We start from the raw sequence: 20,919 nt of genomic DNA, 5'->3' as shown, positions 1-20,919 counted from the left end.
GGCCTTAGAATCATTGGATGTTGGATCAGGAAGGTAGCTAATAGTGCTTAGGGGTTTTGAACCTCCCCCCTGCCCAATAACTAGGGACCAGAGTTTTCACAATTACCCTCCTAGTTAACCTCCTAGCTAAACGCAGCATAGATATGCCAAGTCACTGGCTTCTTGGTTAGTAAGACCCAAAAGGTAGCCTCTGTGTGTTTTAATACGGTGAAAGGGAAAATGTTTCAGTCAGAGAGCGACTGGATAGCCAAGAAAACAGGAAAACAAGATAAGCATTGACTGTACTTGTCCAAGCACCCACGGTGGTGAGGTCTCGTGTCATCAGACTTGGCTTTGCCAGGCCTAAATTGCAAGGCAGTTCCAAATGCAGAGATGAAGGTGGAGTGCTGTCGTCAATGGACTGTGTGTATCTTTAGTTCCATTCATAATTTCATCTCTATCTTGAAATGGATGTGTCAGATTATCTTAGTCTTATGCCATTTGATATTTGATTCCTCTCTTTGGTTGATCCACGCTCACCAAACATGCTGCTTTGCCACACAAGTCTACGTACAGCAGGGTGCAGAGTACTGGGATATGCAGGGACTCCGGGATCTTCAGCGGTGATCCCACAAGAGAACCAATATGGCTTCTCTTAGGATTTAGCTTCCAGGGCAGATTGACCACAGGGGCAGAGTGGACTAATTCTTAGGATTCAGAAAATAACAGGTCATGGGACGGTTTTAAGTCTGAGTTTCCATGAATTTCCTGCCATTCTGTTTTCCACTCCAGTTTCATTTATATTTAGGTTCTTATGAGTCTGCCTCTCAGGGCTTAATCACACCTGTGCCCTGAAAGAGTAAGTCTCTCAGTCTTCAAAGGGTGGGAGGGACATCCATTTGACATTGATTCTACAAGCTTATCTTAACCTTGTTTAAACCACAGAGCCTTTCAGTATACATGAACATCTCATGGCCCACCTCCATCCTTCAATGTGTGTGTGTGTGTGTGTGTGTGTGTGTGTGTCTGTGTGTGTGTGAATGTGTACATGAATGTGAAGGCAGACACAAAGATAAATAAACCACAATCTTTGTTTTCAAAGAGCGCTAATTAAGTGTCAGAAACAGAAAAACGCATCCGTCCTGTCCCTCACAGGTAACAGTGTCAAGGCAAGCTGCGCAGTTCCACCTGTGTCCCATGACAGGTTACGGTCACTTGCCACACAGACTTTACTCTAGAGCCAATTCTGTCATGTGGTCAGATGGGGATCGCTTGGTGTAGCAAAGACAAAACCAGTAATAATTCTTCCCCTTCAACCATCCTCCTCCATGAAAGTAGTTGTAATCCCCAGCATCTAAAGCTTCTCTTATCAGTGAAAATATAGTTAGACACCATTCTAAATTGTTTTTACAACTTTTATTTAAATTTGGAAACTGAAATAAGTAATCCCTAGACTTCTTCATTTTTCGTAGGCATGTTCTGCACATATACATCGTTCTTAAACCTTTGAGAATATAAAGTTTAAATATCCTTTTTTCCTAATAATTGTCTAGTAATGAGTATCAAATATTAATAGCTAAATAGGTAACCGTTACAATAACCACAATCCATTCTGCTACTACTCACAGAAGCATTACCAGGTGAATAGAAATTTTAAGAAAGCAATGAGATTAGTGACAATGGTTCAACAAAGATCTGACCCAAATCCAGGAAAAACTCAGCAAACTGAATCTTTATGATTGATGGATTACTCAAATAATTTACATATGGAGAACACTTCATTGCTTAGAACATACTTTTTCCATATGCTTTAAATACAGAAAAGCATATGACCTTCAAAACAATCTCATAAAAAGTTTGAGGAAACTGCAGATCAGACAGGGTAAGTAGGGTGTGCAAATCCAGACAGCAGGGAGTGTGCTGATGTATGACATGTGCATGTGTTTATGCAGGCAGATCTAATCCTATCCTTGGATATTGGACTTTTCACTTCTGAGCTCATGGTCTTTTCCACTAATTACACCACAATGATTCTCTAAAGCCAAGATCCACAGTACACAAAACTGCTTCTTAACATTAAGGAAAAGTTTAGGGTTGCTCAAACCACGAAACCTAAAATATTACACAGTGACTTTATATTTGTGTGGCAAACCTAAATGATTCACAAATGCCACTAAAAGTACCACTTAATAAACAAGTAATTAAGACTAATCAAAAGATAGAAAGGAAAACTAATAGCTAATGTAAATTGGATGGCATATATAAGACAAATATTGATATTTTAAAAGTTCACCCTTGTTATAAAAGTTTATGTGCACATAATTCCATTTAAGACAAAAAAGTCTAAATTTGTATTTATTTGTAGGTTTATATATTTATATTATATATATTTTACAAATTTCTATGTTTATATATTTATATTTTTAAGTAAAATCCAAACTGATCATCTCTGGGTGCTAAACCCACTGGGTGAAACTTTTTAGAGGAAAAGGATATGCACATAATCTCAATTTATTATTTTACATATGATTACAAAGATCAATAGATACCTTTACAATGGACAAATCTGATTGATACTGCCTTACTAAATTGATCAAATTTAACATCACCAATAGTAGGGCAAACTGACATCATATGCCTATTGGTGTATTGTAATATGAAACACACACCACCAGAAATGTTTAACGTGAATCTAAGAATGAGAAAACAATAGATAAAACAAATCCAGATTAAGGGTCATTCTGTTAAACAACTGGCCTGTACTCTTCAAGAAAAGTCAAGGTCATTAAAAAAAAAAGTGAAGAAAGTCTTCCATTTTAATGAAAACTAAATAAGATGATAACAGAAGGCAATGTATGGTCTTTGTTTGATTCCTGGACCTAAAATACACCAGTTATAAAGGCTGTTATCGAGAACATTGGGGAAATCTGAATAAAGACTACATATAAAATAATATTATATTAATGTTAAATTTCTTGGGTGAGATAATGGTATTGTGGTTATTCAGAGATTATCTTGTTCATAGGAGAAAAATGTCAAAGTATTAGGGGTGATGTGTCATGATATCTGCAACTGACTTTCAAAATGTTCAGAAAAATTGAGTAGAGGACTAAAGCAAATGTACAAAGTGTTAACAAATGATGGGTCTAGGTGAAGGGTATACAGAAAGTGACTGTACTATTTTTCAACTTTTCCATAAGTTTGGTACTTTTGGGAAAATAAAAAAATTAGGAAAAATAACACCAAACAAAATTATTCTTTAAATTCTTTATTATATATGGCCACTTCTGCAGTATTGAAATATAGGTATCCCATACCCACAATCCTTTTATAGATTCAAAATATGAAATGCTGAATGAATGTTACAAATTATAACACAATCAAAATTTCCAACAAAGTACTTTTAAGAAGACAGAATACGTAAGAATTATGATGTTAAATTTCTAGTACAAGTATGAAACAAGAATACAGGATATTGGTGATGCTAATATTCAAAATGAGTTTTCCCTGATTCTTAAATTCTTGGCTCCCCTTCTACCTAAAGCCAGGGAAGTATTCATTATATGTATAAAATTGGAAGTACAGAATTCTTAAAACACCAGTTGGATTATGAGTTGGACGATTCTCTTTATAGGTACAATTTATTCTTCAGCAAACTGTAAGCCATTGAAAAAGTAACTCCATAGCCAATAAAAAAACCCAAAGCTCTATTTGGCTGGGGAAGGGGTGTCAAATACGCAATTGTGTGGTAGATCCGTGCTCCAACAAAAAGTCTGAAGTGCAGGAGGGCTGTAGAAAGATCGGGACCACTCAAGGAATACAGAAGGCCAATACCAAGAAATGGAACAATATTTTCAAGGTCATTCAGGTGGGCCCTGTGGAAAAAGATGACTATTAAAGACACTAATTTCAAAAGCAGCAGAAATACATCCATGTTTCCCTCTGTCCTAAAACTGAATACAAGTGCTAATGGATCTTTAAATTGCAAAGTAAGATTCATTTTTTTTCCTCTCAGATTGCCTGGCTTCCTTACCCACTTGACTTTTGTTTACAACGTCTCATTATTTTTGCTTCTTTTTATTTTTAGTGCATGTTTAAACATAACAGAGAAAGTACTTTGCAGTTTCTAGATATCAAACTGCATCTATCTAATAAAACGTACTCCATTTTTATAAATATGAAATATCTTCTCTTCTGAGGTTCATAACAATTAGTAATTCAAGACTCTTCCTACAAAAACTCTTTTTCCCAAAGGAACAAAACCATTTCGGTGATGACCTTTCTTAAGATGCCTCATTCACTTCTGCGACACTACGAAATGGTTATTCGCGAGTCCTTGCCAACTCAAACCACGAGGTTCTCAAGAATTAATTACCAATTAATATCAAGAATCTTATGCTCTTACATCCAAATAACAGAACACATAGCTAGCCTTTCAAATATGGGTAAAATTTTGGCCAACCTGTCTTCAAAATGCCAAAGGAAGTAGTTAATAATGATGGTGCAAGAGTATAAAGTATACACAAAAATGATGGGTGAAAGAGAAAAAGAGAGATTTTCTAAATTTTATCTTTATACAAAAAACAAAAAGCATGGTTTAGCCACAGTTTTGCTCCAGTCTATGACACCTTGGGTTTCTCTGGCTAGGATTGTTAATACAAGGCACATCGATCATTGACATGACATTTTTAAAAATGCTTAATTTTAAAATCTGATGTCCTCTTTAAAGTCTACAGACTTACAAATTGTTTTAGAATCTAGGCTAGAAATGGGGATTTTGATAGAGTTTGTCAGCTAATGGATACATATTTCAAAATGAAAAGTATTTGTTTTATGTTACTATCTTCTTTTTTAGCATAAAATATAATTATTTCCTATTGTCTGCTCAGTGACCACCATTATCCTCTCTTGTTTCCTTTCTCCTGTTTTCCTACATTATCTTTAACTTTGCCTGACAAAGCTGATCACTACATGAAGAGACGAAAAGGGCAACAACAACATAGGTAAGTAATGGTTCGAAAGGCTTAGACAAAGAAGTACCTGCCCCTGAATAAAAGCAAAGAGAGAAAGATGTGAGTGTCCCTGTGCCCTCTCTTTCACGAAACAACCCCAGGGCTACTGAGAATAAGGTGGGCAAAAGAGGACAGGAATACCATTTTCTACTAAAGAAGGGCTCGCTTCATCAATTACACCAAGTGTACTTGTTTTGGTCATCTAAATTCTCCTGCAGGACCACAGGGATATCCTCACCTCCAACCTTGGGCATGTTAATGTTCTCCTTCCCAACAGGCTAAAAGGACAGAAATTTTAAAGTGGAGGAAGAAACTATCATAGGGAGAGACCCTCTGGAAAACAGTGTCTATTTCTAAGCCAATATTAGGCAATTGACAAATAGAATGCAATGTCTTAGCAGAGACGATGTCAGGGACAACAGGAGGACATGGGGCAGAGGGAAGGAAGGGTGGGGCAGGGGTTCCTTTGACATTTCTGGTTCCTCCATTTTCTTCCAGCCTCATTCTCTATCTTATTTCTCCTTTTCAATTATCTTTCTCTTTCTTCAGCCCTCAAACGTTCTCACAGATAACAGATAAGGGATCTCATGGATAAGGGATAATGCAACACTCCTCTTTGTCCTAGTACAGACCCTCATGCCCTATGCTAATGTATGCCATTGTATATACTGTTCTCTTTAGACCCTGTTCCAGGCATATCCTTCCCCAGCTCTCCCAGTGAGAACCTGCTATGGCTCAATATCACCCCCTTCTGATCTAACCCTTCCCTCTGTGCAAACAACAGACCCCTTCTAAGGGTGGCAGCTTCCTTCACTTTAGCGCCATTTACAGACAGCTGTCAAAGCCTATTACCAAGTGGATATCAGTCTTCTTGAGTGACCACTTTCTACCTGGGTCTATCTCCCTTATCCCAGGATTCCATGTTCCCATTTGTCTCTCCTTTGGACTGGTGCCCTGTGGCACACATGTGCTCTGTGACGGGCCTTCCCACCAGCTCTGTGCTCATGTCACAGCCACACCTCATCCCCTCAGATCAGAATCACTTGGATCTCAGCATCCACCTGGCCTACAATGGAGTTGCTACACACATCTGGGAACTGTCAGGGGGTGGCCAACTACAAAAGGAAATCCACACTGGATTTCTCCTGACGCCCTCATCTCAGCCAAAGCTCTTCCCTCTCAGCACACAGCAGTGTGTCCAAATCCCCACAAAGGAATTTTCCCAAATTGACATGATTTCTCCTCTCCTCTTCCTCTTTCCAAATCCTAACATTCTTCAAGGTCTTCCTTCACGAAATACTCCTAAATATCCTAGGACCTTACACTTTGCACCCCACCACTTTAACATGTAGCGGAGCACTGCTTCATATGATTCTCTGATTGCTACACGCATGTTGGTCTTATTATCAGGGGGAGTGTTATAAACCCAGGAACCCAGTCTTACAGCTCTTTGGTAGCATCCCAATGGAAGTGACTGTTGATACATACGTGACAATCTCTCCATTAATGCTTTGTTTACGCACTGGGGCCACAGGGATGTCAACTAGTTCAACCCCTAGCTGATGCTCCAGTTTCTTGAAAGAATCCCCGGCAAGTGTCACTTAGATTCCAGCAAACGCTCTCAGTGAAGGGGTATTATCTACGTTAGAAGGTAGTGTATTCTAAGTGTCTCTCCCTAGCCTTACTTTTTGTCTTTTGAATGAGTCCCTCTATTTCACCAGAGGCCCTGTTTGCTTTTCAATTTCTGTTTATCTTGTTGTATTGAATGTATATGGGTCTTGAATGCTTCCTAGAATAAGATAAGATAGGATTAAATAAAGAAATATGTAAAGTGCTTTCTAATCATCATTGATTTCTGTCCAGAACTCAAATAACTTACTTTAAGCCACATATCTTGATATTTCAACACATATTACTTTAAGTCTTAGATTAATCATGCTATATGTGTATGTATTCATTTTCTCATTATTGCACACCGTAAAGCGTACTTTTCCCTTCATTTGTAGCCCCATTCTGTCCCTGCCATTGGAATATGCTTTACGTGTTGAAGTAATAAGAGAGAAAAAAGTTTAGGCTAAAAATGGGAAGGGGAGATTCTGGAAACCCTTTCTCTGAAAAGTATCTACAAAAGTGTGTAATAACACTTTTTAAATAATAGGAACTTTTTCAGTGGGGCAGATAAGGTCTCAAAAATTATCAATACAACTGGAAACTGGACACCTTGTCTTTCTTACAGATGCTCCTCTTGCCACAATGAAAAGCCAGTGTCTGATCACCAGGGGGCGCTGTGCACACAATCGCCGCACCTCCTCAAGGACACTGAACCCTTTAGGAACTAGGATCAATTGTTCTTACTAAAATGTATTTGCAACCTGACTAGAGGATCAACTTAGATAATAGCTTTCTCCTCTAAAAGTGCAATCCCAAGGGCAGGGGGTAAGGGTAGGAGGTGGGAAAGAATAGTGGGGAGGAATCTAAAATCCTCAAATAAATATCTTTTGTTAAGCTTTCACACATGAGACTTACTTGGATCTTCATTTCAATCTTACTAATGCTACTGAGAGTCTAATTGCTCTCACTTTCCACTCATTCCTAGGCAATTTCATGAGTATAGGGCCATGATTAGCATCATGCTCACGGCTGCCTGCTCTAAAAGGGAAGTACACAAACGACGAGACAAAGCTTTAAACTGCCTGATGTCTCTTCAGCGGTTCTGAGAATTCCAAGCTTCACGCACCTTTTCTGATTTTTACTCTTTTTCATCATTTCACTTACAATTTTTCCTCTGATATTGTTTGAAATTTTCACATTGATTCCTTGTCCTGACACTATTTAGATCCATACACTTTTTTTTTTTTTTTTTTTTTTTGATACAGAGTCTGACTCTGTTGCCCAGGCTAGAGTGCCGTGGCGTCAGCCTAGCTCACAGCAACCTCAAACTCCTGGGCTCAAGCAATGCTCCTGCCTCAGCCTCCTGAGTAGCTGGGACTACAGGCATGCGCCACCATGCCTGGCTAATTTTTTCTATATATTTTTAGTTGTCCAGCTAATTTTTTTTCTATTGTTTTAGTAGAGACAGGGTCTCGCTCTTGCTCAGGCTGGTCTCGAACTCCTGAGCTCAAACGATCCACCCGTCTTGGCCTCCCAGAGTGCTAGGATTACAGGCGTGAGCCACGGCGCCCGGCCTAGATCCACACTCTTGGCACAACCCATTTTCCAGACTGGCTGATTTACTCCGTAGGACTGCTGAATTAACAAGCACATAACTCAGTGAAACAGAAGGTGAAATTGTGTTCTAAGTATCTAGTACACAGACTTTCTCTTAGAAGAAAAACATTCTTGCTCGATGAATACCTTGGGAGCAGAACCGTTTTGCATAAGCAAGAAGGTAAATTTTAGTATTGAAAGAGCCAAAGAGTATGTGGGGGGAGGGGGGAGCCTGGAAAATGGTGCCATGCTGGGCACCACGTGAGTGAAGAAGGTAGGGGGCACATTCCCCAGAGACAGGATGCTAAAGGACACTGTCAGACACAGTGGTCTAACAGACAACTTGAAATGTTTGTGTAAACTCCTCTGCGCTTCCACTTAGTCAAGTCTACTTTTATCCACACTTTTTAGTTGATTTGTCGAGGGAACTGAGAAAAGGGCTGGGTGTACATCAGAGTAACAAATTGCAGAACATGGAAACATGCACAGATCCAGACGTCCAGATCCAGAGTTAATCTTGAGACCATAGGCCCTAAGGGAATCTGCAGAAATCTCAGGAGAGACTTCAGCCTTTCACAGGGAATTGCAAAAGGGATCATGCAAATATGGTCTAGCTCCTAAAGAAACTAGAGACTCCAGCTGATACCTGAATTACAAAAGTAAAACTCTTTTCTTTCAGTATTCATTTCACTACCTATCCATACTCATCAAATTAAGGAAGTATAATCACATAGATTCATTATATTTCTTATCTAACCTATTCATCAAAAATCTAAGTATCTGTACATTTAACTGTGGCTTATAAAAACTCTTCACTAACTCTTTAATTGTATATAATTTTATGTGTTCCTTCAAATGTGCCTAGAACTGCACTACACTTTGGATGAGCATCCGAAAACTCTAAATGAGAAGATAGTATGTAACTTTGGTATTTCACATGTTAGAGAAAGGTGACTAAGGGATTGGCAGTGAATCTCAATATAAAATATTTCACGATTTACAAGACTTATGATAAAGATTAAGAAATATACCTCCAAAACTAGAATTTAACCTGCTTTTCAAATAAGTATATTAATTGTATTGTTAGGAACTATGTAGATGGTATCTTGGCTTATTGCTTTTCATTGTTCATTGAATTCCCAGTACATTAAACATAGTATCTACAAAAGAGAGAGAGAGACAGAGCGAAAGAGAGAGAGGGAGACTGATTTCCCTATTTCTACAAAAATTATCAACATTCTTATTTTGAATCTTATGCAAAAAACACCTAGTTGTTCAACTTTTTATGTGAGTTAGTCTCACCTCTGGACAAAGATGACAAAACTGCAAGAATCCACTGTCCCCACTTTACCTCCTGCCTGCCATTACTTTTGATACATCCTTCTACAGAGCAAAGTCATTATCCCCAACAAACTGCATATAAGAGGACAGTATTGCAAAACTGGCAATATGAGCAATTGCAGTGATACTTGGAGACTTTTCTATCCCTAGATTTCTGCAATTATAATATATAGTAGGTAAAATGACTGGCTTTTTATCCTTCTTCTCCAAGATTCCAGCATCTTCAGCAAACTCCTTGGCCAAAATTCTTTGATCTAGAAAGTAATTTCGAGACACAGTGGTTTACCTTCGTACACGTTCCACTTTGTCATCTGTGCGAAGATACTTCTTGGCATTTTCTCCTCTGCCAAAGCTTGCGCAGTCTTCTGGGTTGACAAAAACCTATTCCAAATACCAAGAAAAAACCTTATTCCAAATACCAAATAACATGGGGGTATCCTACCTAGTAAGTTACTTGCACGTTAATAGAAGAAATACAGGTATCCAGGTTGGCACTTATTAAAACAAAATTTCAAGCTGTAAGTCAAACACAGGGGAGGGAGGAGCAACTATAGTTTAAACCTAAATTTTTATTAGCCAGGCAAAATTTTTTAAAAAAGCATAGAAAATAACTTAAATAAAACCCAGCATATAAAACAGTATAAAAGAAGCAAAACTGGAAAAGAGGCATAATTCTAAGTCATGATTGACTATTACTATGGTTCCCTGGCATCTCTTTCATAGTGATGTTGACACACCTTCTCTCAAGTGTATTAACATTTCCAGGTGATTGGCTCTTCTGAAAGTAATAAGTTTACTTGCCAAAGATGTTAGAGAACAGGCAAGAAACATAAAAGAAACAGGAGTGGGAAAGATATTTTGTACTCTGTTAGGATATGTGTACCTCTTTTCTTTTTCCTAAACTAGGTAAAACTTTGAGTTCAATAATACTGTACAGTGAAATTTAAGAAGCTGAACTGCATTCCTAAGAATAACACTACATATTCATGTATTCCTTCCTGCAATTATTATGCTGTCTGAAATGATTTCCCCATCCCTTGAAACTTGAAATATGCATTTACAAAACATGTACACATGTCCCACTGTTTAATAATTCACTATAAAGAAAAACACAAACTGCAAAATCAGTCTTAATTTAAGCTTAAAAAATCTCATAAATATTATATTTTTTCTTAATATGATATGAGCATTTATTCCAGATGAAGATGTTGAGGAAAACTGACAGGCAGAAAAGTGATATCAGCTTTTGAGGTCAGGCTTGTCTGTCTTGCTCATTTTAGTGTCCCCTAAATAAGTGCCTGGCTCATACTAGATGTACAATAAATATATTCTGAACAAAGAAATAAATGTATTACAATGGAAAGTGCATGAGATTTGGATTTAAAACAATCTCAATTTGAATCTCAGTCTCACCCTTTACTTGTATGTAACCGTGGGTAAGCTATTGCTATGAACTGAATGTTTGTGTCCCCCCAAAATTCATACATTGGAGCCTAATCCCCAAAGGGATGGTATTTGGAGGTAGGGCCTTTGGGAGGTGATTAGGCCATGAGAGTGGAGCCCTCATGAATGGGATCAGTGCCCTTATAAAAAGAGACAGGAGAGAACTGGCTTCTTTCCCTCTCTCTTTCTCTGTCCTTTTCTCTCTCTCTGCTTTACCCATGTGAGGACGCAATAAGAGGACGGCCATCTGCAAAACAGGAATCAGGCCAGGGATGGGGGACCTGTTGCCTTACGGCTGCATGTGGCCATCTAGGTTCTTCAGTGTGGCCTTTTGACTGGATCCAAAATTTTATTTTTATTAATACAAGCTTTTCGTCTTTAATATTTTTATTTTTAAAATGAATGTATTTAAAATACCAAAGAATAAAATAAGTTTCAACAAAATAATCCTCCCAGACTGACTGGCACAATTAGAACATTAGCAACCCATAAGGGCTAAATTACCGGCTCCTATACTAATGATTTAGTTCTAACTTCTCCCCCTGCGACTGGCGCCACTACCACACGAGGCTGGTTGGTGAGAGTTTATGGGGGTCGAGTACGCCAGTCTGTCATCAGCTTTTGACAAGGATGCATTGTGTTTCTGTTTGAAGTGGAATTTGTGAATAGTTGCACAGCTTGACAGTATTTTTTAATTGTGTCTGCTTAACAGCCCCTCATGTCAAAAAAACCAAGTGAATGCTAAAGGAAGAAAACATTTTTTAATGAGGATTGGGAATTGCAATATTATCCTGTTTATGCTAAAGATGATTTGCTTGCTTTGTGATACTGCAATATCAACATTAAAGAAATTCAATGCTCATCAGCATTATAACACTCATAAGGACCACAAATATTTTAAACTAGAGGGAGAGTCACCAAAGGTTGTACTGTAGAAATTAAAAGATGAGAAGCAAAAGCAAAGACAATTCTTTCAAGCAATAATAGCACCTGGAAATAATGCCACTGAAGGAACTTATAAAGTAGCTTATATACTCAGGAAAAAGTGGATGCCATTCAGTGATGTAGAAATTGTGAAAGAATGCATTGTTGAAGTTGTAGGACACTTAGACCCAGATGACATTTCAAAGTACTATCTCTTTCAAAGAGAACCATAACTGATCAGTAGCATGAATTAGGCTTCAACTTAAAAGAACAACTTCATGCAACATTTCAAAAGGAAAATACATATAATTTAATCACTTTGGATGAATCAACTGATACTACTGACTAGGCACAGGTTTTATACCTCATTCAGGTCATAACAGAAGATTTTCTTTGCTATGAAGAGTTACTCGTTTCTTGAAAACAGAACATGGAGAATAGGTATCTTCAACAACTTTCAAGATAAACGTCATGAAGTTGGACTGAATTTGGTCAATTTAGTGAGTATATGTACAGATGGTGCACCTTCCATGGCAGGAAAACATGAAGGGTTTATTGCAGATAAAAAAAATTATTAACAGATCCAGATACTCTCATTTCTTTTCATTGTATCTTGCATCAGCAAAATCTCTGTGCTAAAGCTACTATGTTAAGTGATACTTTGCAACAAGTTGTAAGTATTGTTAACATATTGGTACAAATGCAACACAGCATCACCAATTTTGTAACATGCTGAAGTTGAACCATGAGGTATTCAGTGTGGATTTGCCATATCATTCTAAGGTGCGTTGGCTATCTCAGGGACAGCTGTTAGCCAAAATTTTACCTCTGTGATAACAGATAGTTAAATATTATGAAGAATAGAATCAGCAATGTGAATTATTGAAAGAAGATTTCCATAGGAATTGCAGCATTTCTGTGTGATATTATGTCAAATCAAAACAACTTAAATATTTCTTTGCAAGGTAAAACTAAGTCTACATATGATATGTGGCCAAAAATCTAAGCAATTTAGAAAATACTATCTTTTGTCAAAACATTTCTTCTTCAAAAGGAAATTTCAGAACATTTTCCCCAGTTAGCAAAGGTCATTAATGAGCAGCATGATATATGTGAATTATTTGAAGAATACGCCTCTGTTATAGACCTATTAATCAGAGAATACAATGAAAGGTTCACTGACTTTGAGAATCATGACATCACACTCAAATTAGCATTTCAACCTCACCTAGTTGATATCACCAAGGTACCTAAAGAACTACAAAAGGAATTGATTGAGCTCTTAGTAGATGACATTTAAAGTCATTGTTTGATGTTAATGAAGATCCAACTGAAATACGGAAAAGTGCCTTCCGCAACATGCCTGAAAAATGCTTTCTTGCTTTTCAAACACTTATTGCTGGGAATCTACATTCTCCTACCTAACCCAAATCAAGATGTCCTTAAGGTCACAAATGACTGATACCCATCTAGAGGATCAACTGAAATCGCAGACCTCCGGGCTGCAACCAAATATTCAAATGCTTTCCAACAAAAAGCAGACACAACAAAGTCATTACAAGCTTAGTTAACTTTAAAATTAAGAGTTTTCATTTTTTGAAATTAAGTACATAGTAGTTAGATTTTTACAAAATAATGTACATTTTTAAGTATATCTAATTGAAGTTTCTTGAATGCAGCCTTATTTGATTACAGCTAAATTAATGTGGCCTTCCAACAAGAAAAGATTCCCCACCCCGAAATCAGGCCTTCAGCAGACACCAGATCTGCTGGCATCTTTATCTTGGACTTGCCAAGCTCCAGATCTGTGAGAGAGAAATGTTTAAGCCACTCTATTTGAAACAGCAGCCTACACTGTCTTTCATTTCCTCTTCTATAAAACGGGGAAACCAACCCTCAATTCACCTGACCAGGCTATCAATTATGAAAAACGATTCAGTGATCAGGCACATATAACTAGTGTTGTGACTCCTGGCAAAAACAAACCTGAATTCCCTTCTTCTTTTCTTATTGAGGAAGGGTACGTTTCCTTGCTATCATTCCTCACTAGAGGACAGTGTGGACCCAGTAGCAGACAGTCATGTTGTGACCTGCAGCTCCAACACTGTGCCCCATCAGAGACTTACCCATGTGTGTAGGTGCCAACCATTAACATGCAAACATCCTTCCACTATACCTCAAGACAGTGACAAGGGAACACCCTAGGGAGAACTGTGATCTCTACATAAAATCAAGGCTCAGGAGGAACAAAAACTCAGGACAAGCCCTAAGAGAGAAATAGGTGGCTTCCAGGAGGAAGTTGCTAACAGACACAGGGACTATATCAATGAAAATCTTCTAACTTTGTGAAGGCAGCCTCACTCATCCCCTTTCCTGAGCCATAAACCCTGCCAGAATACTGAATATGTGCTTCAAAATCTTTCTACCACCTTTCACACACCTGCTGTTTTTCTAAAAAGTCCTTCTTATAATGCTGGGTAGAAAAGGAATGCACTTAAGAAGTCAGAAGTACACAAAATTCAAATGGTTCATTCTAATCATAAGAGGCTCTACTGTGGGAATAAGAATTTTAATTCTCTGCCTTTTCTTTTTCTTTTTTTCTTTCTTTCTTCTTTTTTCTCCCTACTCTCCCCTCACCAAATAATACTTTTAGCCTGTAATAAAACTGAAAACACCATTAACTGTCTGGGAAATGACTATTTTCTAAACTCTAATTGGCAAAATTAACTCCAAAATCACAGAGAACTTTGATACTCCTTGAAAACTGTGATACTCCAGAAATCTCATCTGTTAAAAACAATGACAAAATGTAAAAGTCACAATGTTCTATGTTCTGAGAGAAGCAACTGTTCCATAAATATATTAGATCCATCTGCATCAAATGAGTATATACGTCACTTACAGCATTAAACAGTGTGATATTGAGCTAAATTAAGAAAACCACTTTCCAGAATTCCAACCCTTAAAAGTAAGAAAATTTTACCTCCAAATTTCTTACCTTTCTCGTTAGTCTATAGAATGCAGTTGCTGTACTCATAAACATCATTTTTGAAAGAACAATTGTTGCATAGGAGGCAAAGGCCATGAATACTTCATTTTCCATTAGCTGGGTAAGGTCAGCCATTTTTCCAATTTTGGTCTGAAATCTTAAAAAGATTTTAGACAAGATGAGAAAAAGCACACACAAATACCCAAAATAACTTGATGATCATTCGATTTGCTTATATTGAGGCATTAACTGTTAATATACTGTTCTCAAAAGCATCTTGGTTTATATGCAGAGGAAATGAACATTTCGTTTTAAAAATTTTAAAGTAAACAATAGTGTCTAGTCCTACATCATTAAGCTTGGCGACATCAAACAAGTACTGAATGAAAATGTAGGGGGTATTACAAGCAAAAATAAATAGCCAGATGCCCTAAACATAGACTAAAATCATATGTTAGCACCAAGATGAACTATAGGTTGAATGCACAAGACCAGAGGTCTTAAACTGATCTCTTTAGAAACATCAGACTATGTACACAATAGTGCCACTGCTGTTTTATTAGGAAGGCCTAGGGTCTAATCTATGTCCTGCTTTAGAAACCCAATTTACAGTTTTTTGTCATTTCAGTAGCATTCAAAATCACAGGCTCCAGGATTTGAATTTCATTCCACCATTTAGCTACTAAACTTGCTTGAAGGATTCAGCCTCTCTGAGACTAAATTTCTTCATTTATAAGATAGGAATAGTAATACCTTCTAACTTAATGGGCTGTTGCCAAATTTCACTGAGAGAACACATGCACTATACTTAGCATAGCACCTGGCCCATGAAAAACCTTAAAGTTTATGACATCTTTATCATGGTCATCACTATCATCATGATCATGGTCATCACTAATACCAAGACAGGTGAAGGACAGAAGTAGTATAATGGAAACATCACAGTAGCAGGCTTGCAAATGCAAGGTAAGGAATTAGCATTTATGGCACTTTCATAGAAGGAATGAGAGAAGGAGAATTAGCTTTATATGACTCTTCGGGTCATTTCACATTCCACAGTTACACCCACCTAAAAGCTGTCCAATGAAGGAATGTCGCTATCTGCGTCTGCAGTTGGAAGTATAATCGGGAATGGGGTCAGGAAGAAAGCTAAGGCATGCTGGTGACACTGAAGTCAAAGCATATAGGACTTCAGAGTAATTCTTAAAATTAAACTCTCAGCCATATTTGACAGTCATTCTTTGTAACCTCCTCTTGTCCTTTCATCAGCTCTGCTACCTACTTCTTCTGTCTCTTCCACAGAAACACAAATCTTTTCCCATACTCAAGCTTAGACACTGTTTAACCTGCTTAGCATGCAGTCCTGCCTCTTCTAGATGACATCGGTTCCTGCCTTTAAAGCTCAACCCCTGCATGTGACATTATAAGCCTGACAAGTATCAGATTCTGATCATTCTATCCAACTACCAATAATCTATAAATATATACATATTTCTATATATATTGTTACTGATCATATAGTTGTCTACTATTGCTGGTGAATATGACATAAACCACATATATTTAATTTGGTAACAGTTTGCTATGTGTCCAACTATGCCATGTGTGTTTTGTGCAATACTTTACATAATCTTTGTAACTGTATTTTACTTGTCATAACTATATCCATTTCACAGATGACACAAATGGGAATTAGCCAACCTGGGACATAAACCCAGGACTTTTTGACCTCACATCCTGTACGCTAACCACATTGTACTGTCTCTTTCAAGAGACTTGATTAACTCAGCTCTCAACTGTTTAATTCTGCTTACTTCTGATTCACCTGACATTGACTGAATGCCCACTTTGTGGCTGGCATAGCTGGGCATCCCTGGCATCCGTCATCTTCTTTCCTTTTCCAGTTATTCCCTGAGGTAGCTATTATCATTCCCATTGTGCAGATAAAGAAACCAAAGCTTCCTAAATATTAATAAATCCCCATTTTTGTTTACTTAGACTAAAAATGTACTCCTTGGATTTAGGCAAATAAAAACTATATATTCTAGGTTTTTTAAAAAAAAAATCCCACATATGACAACAAATTAATCCAAAGTCTGTAGTCTTGAAAGCACAGTCCGTTAGATTAGTTCTCAGTGCAAGATAATACTTTCAGTAACATTTAATGTATCTGCTCTTGTTCTAGTATTGAGGAGGTGAAAGTCATGAATAAACTGCATTATCCTTCAGAGCACATATAAAGTAATTTACTCAAAAAATGATCCTGAAGTCCTATGCCTCTAGACAGAGATCTGAAGAAATACAGCAGGAATGTTCATTTTTTAAAAATTAAGAAAAGTTTATCAAGTAGGAGTTTGCTACTTAACAACCTTAAAACTAAAATAGTCTCTTTAGTTCTCTACTAATGTTCCTAGAATGAAATTTATTTGGGGATGAAACAGAAGTCCAGAGAACTTTTTTTTCCCCTCAGTGAAAATCAGTATTGAAAGAGTAGAGAAAAGTGGAAACCTTCCAGAACCGTTAGTGGGAAAAGAACACAAAGATGTCAGCAGCTGACGAAAAACGAGAATGGGAGGCATTTTCTTTAAAAGTGAGCAACACAAAGAAAGCACACCTCACAAAAAGAGTTTCTCAATCATGAAGAATGTGGCTTAACTCCTCAAGTCAGTGGTTTTGGGAGACGAGCCAATACCCAGCCTATGATACACACCCTACACACCCTGAACCACGTCTCCTGGATAACATCTTACCTGCGGAAGTACCCGAGGGCCAGGTGAGGCGTAGTGAAAGTAAGAAAATTAAGAAATAGAAGTTGACCGGGCATGGTGGCTCACTCCTGTAATCCTAGCCTCGATCACTGAGGTCAGGAGTTCAAGACCAGCCTCAGCAAGAGCGAGACCCCCATCTCTACTAAAAATAGAAAGAAATTAGCTGGGCAAATAAAATAGGGAAAAAAAAATTAGCCAGACATGGTGGCACATGCCTGTAGTCCCAGCTACTTGGGAAGCTGAGGCATGAGGATCATTTGATCCCAGGAGTTTGAGGTTGCTGTGAAGTAGGCTGACGCCACGCTACTTTAGCCCGGGCAAGAGAGCGAGACTCTGTCTCCAAAAAAAAAAAATAGAAGTAATTTACAGCATGGATTAAAGTCATGCTGGTCTGGACTTCTCTTTTCCCCCAAAGCTGACTTACCAATAAATTGCCGTGAGCCTGATGCACAAAACTCAAGCCACTATCATGAATAGGCACTACAGTCAAAGTTACTGAAAGCTTTTACCAGGAAAAAGGCCGCCAGAAGGGATAAGAGCAGTCCGGTAGTAATAATAATTAAGAAATAATAATAAATACATAAATAAAATGTGAGGTGACCTGAGTATTCCAGGAATGAGGGAGAAATAATCTAAGAAAAAGCAAGTAGGGAAAAACATGAAACTTGGTTATGAATTACAGAAAATATTTACAATGATGCATTACATTTGTACAGTGGTTTGTTCCTTTTATCATCCATTTATTGGCCAGCAGAGTAGTGAATATGTCCACTTATCTCACCAGAGATTAGGGCTCGGTCCCCAATGTGGAAGTGACTGCCTCGTAAGAGGACGCAGGGTAGAGTATCTTAACTGAGTGAAGTGAAAAGTGCTCAGAAAAGCACTGAGACCTACTAAGTGCTATGTAAGTGTTTAGTGAATAAGAAAGTTCTGACTTTGGAGCTGTTCTAGGCACTGAGGATACCATTTTAGAATTTTCAGAAACCTTTCTCATACTTTTCCTCACTTAATCTGATAAGCCCTAAAGTAATCAGAGCAAATGTTTTTCTCAAGCTTTAGTATACAAGGAAGTCGAAGCCCAGAGTAGTCCAGTGAGTAATATGACTCAAATTCACAGCTGGAGAGACCAAAATGGGGGTTCAGTTTTTTCAACCGTTTAACTCATGGGCTAGCCACTGTCAAGGCTAAGAATTCTAGACAGCTCTGGTCTTCCAGAGGCTTTTTCCTGTTAAATCTCATTCCGCTCCTGTTATTTCCCCTTAGAATCTACTGGAGAAGTGTCTTCACCTCCCAGTTCACCTCTCTCCTTTATAGGCTCTTGGCCAAACAGAGCAAAGTTCTCTTCTCGGGATTATGCAGCCCCTCTACACCAATATTGTGAAACACATGGAAAATCTGGGTACGCATGTCCAGGTCCATGACTCTGCAATTTTGTGCTTTCTGAAACTAACAAACACTACATATGAGATTTTTTTTAAATAAAGATAATTCAGTGGCCACGTTGCTGTTTACCTTAATCAATTCTAGAATTGACTGAGGAGGCTGTGGTAGCTGCAAACTCAGCCTCCTATGTGGTCTCATGCAGAGGGGATCCAGAGCCCAAGGCCCAGGAGGAAAATGCTGGTGGCTCTAGGGGGGCAGAGGAGGATGTGGTAGGAAGTCCATTCTCAGGGGCCTGGGGGGACCTCCTTTTCCAGCCTCCAGGATTAATAAATGCCACTCAAAAACAAGCCCTTGGAAAAATTTTACTTGTCTGCCACAGAGAGTGATACTCAAATTTAGACAGATTTGCCATTATTTAAATGTCCAAAGATGGTCAGCACACATAGTCATCTTATTTTGGAAAGAGCAGAGGACTAGGAAACCCAGGACTACCCTAATCCCAGGAGAGCAGGCCTCCAGAGTGTGCAAAAGGTGGGTCTAGCCTGGCTAGGAGTCCCCCAGAGAATGGACTTCTTCTTTAAAAACTATTAGCTGAGGAGCTAGGGGGACACACTACAATGCTTGGTAAGCACCCAGATGGCACTCATTTGGAGAGAAAACAGGGAGAGGATATATGAGAAAATAAATGTGCTGCTCACATTACGACATTTCAAGGGGTGCAAGGAGGCCGAAAGACTTGCAGGCACCCCTCTCTCCACTGCCCCAGTGCAGCCAGAGCAATAATATCTGAGGCCTTAGTTCCCAAAAAGGGTCCCCTTCTCCTTTCCTCCTTCCACATGGCTTCCTCCTCCAGACTGGAGGAGGGGCGTGGGGTCACACACACGTGAGAACCCTCCCAAGGGGTTTTATCCTTAGCTCTCCAGTCATCTGGCCTATAAAATCTATATCATAATCCAATCCACAACTTCCTGCACATTATCATTATTATTATTAATCATTATACTTTTTAAAACTTGCTGATGTTTCTCTTGCCTATCAAGGTGAACCGAGAAGAGCAAACCCTGTCTTGCCATAGGTACAAAGGCCATCATGTCCATGAAATCAGAGGCACCGCGACTTCCCCTTTTCCTGCACAGGCTTTTCCCTCCCCCAAAGTTCAAGGGACCCTTTCAAAGTGGAGGCTACTTTGACTTACAATTTAAAAAGTGAGGAAAGCATTACTTAAACACGGAAAGACTTACTCTCAAGTTTCGTTCTAGGAGTTTGAGAAGCGGGAAACCTTCCCCCCATGGGAACAGAAACACGGTGCCCCTGCAGGAGTGAGCGACTGCAAAGCGGACGTTTAGCAGCTAAATGGAGCCAAGAACTTTCGGGCTGGGAGAGATCCCTCAAGCCTTACACCCGCCACCAGCCTTTCCCCTGCCCACCCGCCACCCTCTCCACGCTCCCGCCCCGGGCACCTGCCGTGAAGCCGAGAAGCTGGGAGAACGCGGACCTGTCCAGCCGCCGGGCGCGCGGGCACTGCGGCCGCTGGGTCGTGTCACCGCGCGGGCAGCACGCAGGCGCCGCCCCCTCCCCGGCTAATCTCGTGGTAATTAGCTCTCCAGAGTTTAAACCGGATTTCCCAACCTCGCCAAGCCTCTCCCCTAAATCGCCTGATTTTTTTCCCTGTCGTAACCCGGACTACCGGTTCCCTTCTTTGAACCTTTGTATTTGGCGCCCCGAAGCTCTGGTTCCTGAAATGCCATCCCCCTTTTCAGTAGAGGGGACATTAGCGATTGCATAAGAACTCTGGGTCCTCAAACATTTCAGCATCGGGGGAGGGGAAGGAAGGAGAAGATGGTCCACATTTATTTAGCTGGAGACAATGAAA

At 39.0% G+C, this 20,919-nt stretch overlaps 1 protein-coding gene across 4 annotated transcripts; it reads right to left on the bottom strand.

The window, feature by feature from the left end:
- Positions 1-3,585: 3,585 nt before the first annotated feature.
- Positions 3,586-20,617, bottom strand: MGST1 (microsomal glutathione S-transferase 1). 4 transcript variants are annotated; one of them, XM_069489963.1, is made up of 4 exons: positions 20,511-20,617; positions 14,890-15,052; positions 9,826-9,920; positions 3,586-3,854 (listed from the first exon to the last, which is right to left on the bottom strand). In XM_069489963.1, exons 2-4 carry the CDS (start codon positions 15,028-15,030, stop codon positions 3,608-3,610), a joined length of 483 nt encoding a protein of 160 aa, XP_069346064.1. In that variant the 5' UTR covers positions 15,031-15,052; positions 20,511-20,617; the 3' UTR covers positions 3,586-3,607. The 4 variants fall into 4 exon arrangements, with proteins under 4 accessions (XP_069346064.1, XP_069346065.1, XP_069346066.1 ...); XM_069489964.1 differs by having other exon boundaries at positions 14,905-15,052; positions 20,507-20,612; XM_069489965.1 differs by lacking the exon at positions 20,511-20,617 and having other exon boundaries at positions 14,905-15,055.
- Positions 20,618-20,919: the final 302 nt, after the last annotated feature.

The sequence above is a fragment of the Eulemur rufifrons genome, chromosome 16 (assembly GCF_041146395.1).
Source record: "Eulemur rufifrons isolate Redbay chromosome 16, OSU_ERuf_1, whole genome shotgun sequence".
Classification (NCBI taxonomy): Eukaryota; Metazoa; Chordata; class Mammalia; order Primates; family Lemuridae; genus Eulemur; species Eulemur rufifrons.
This window is presented reverse-complemented; position numbering and strand designations above follow the sequence as displayed.

Excerpts from the sequence above, each read along its gene's own strand:
- MGST1 (XM_069489963.1), bottom strand. The coding sequence starts at position 15,030 with ATGGCTGACCTTACCCAGCTAATGGAAAATGAAGTATTCATGGCCTTT. Across the intron at positions 9,921-14,889 it reads GAAAGGTAAGAAATTTGGAG|GTTTTTGTCAACCCAGAAGA; the intron begins GTAAAATTTTCT and ends TATTTGGAATAG. Across the intron at positions 3,855-9,825 it reads AAAGTGGAACGTGTACGAAG|GGCCCACCTGAATGACCTTG; the intron begins GTAAACCACTGT and ends CTTTTTCCACAG.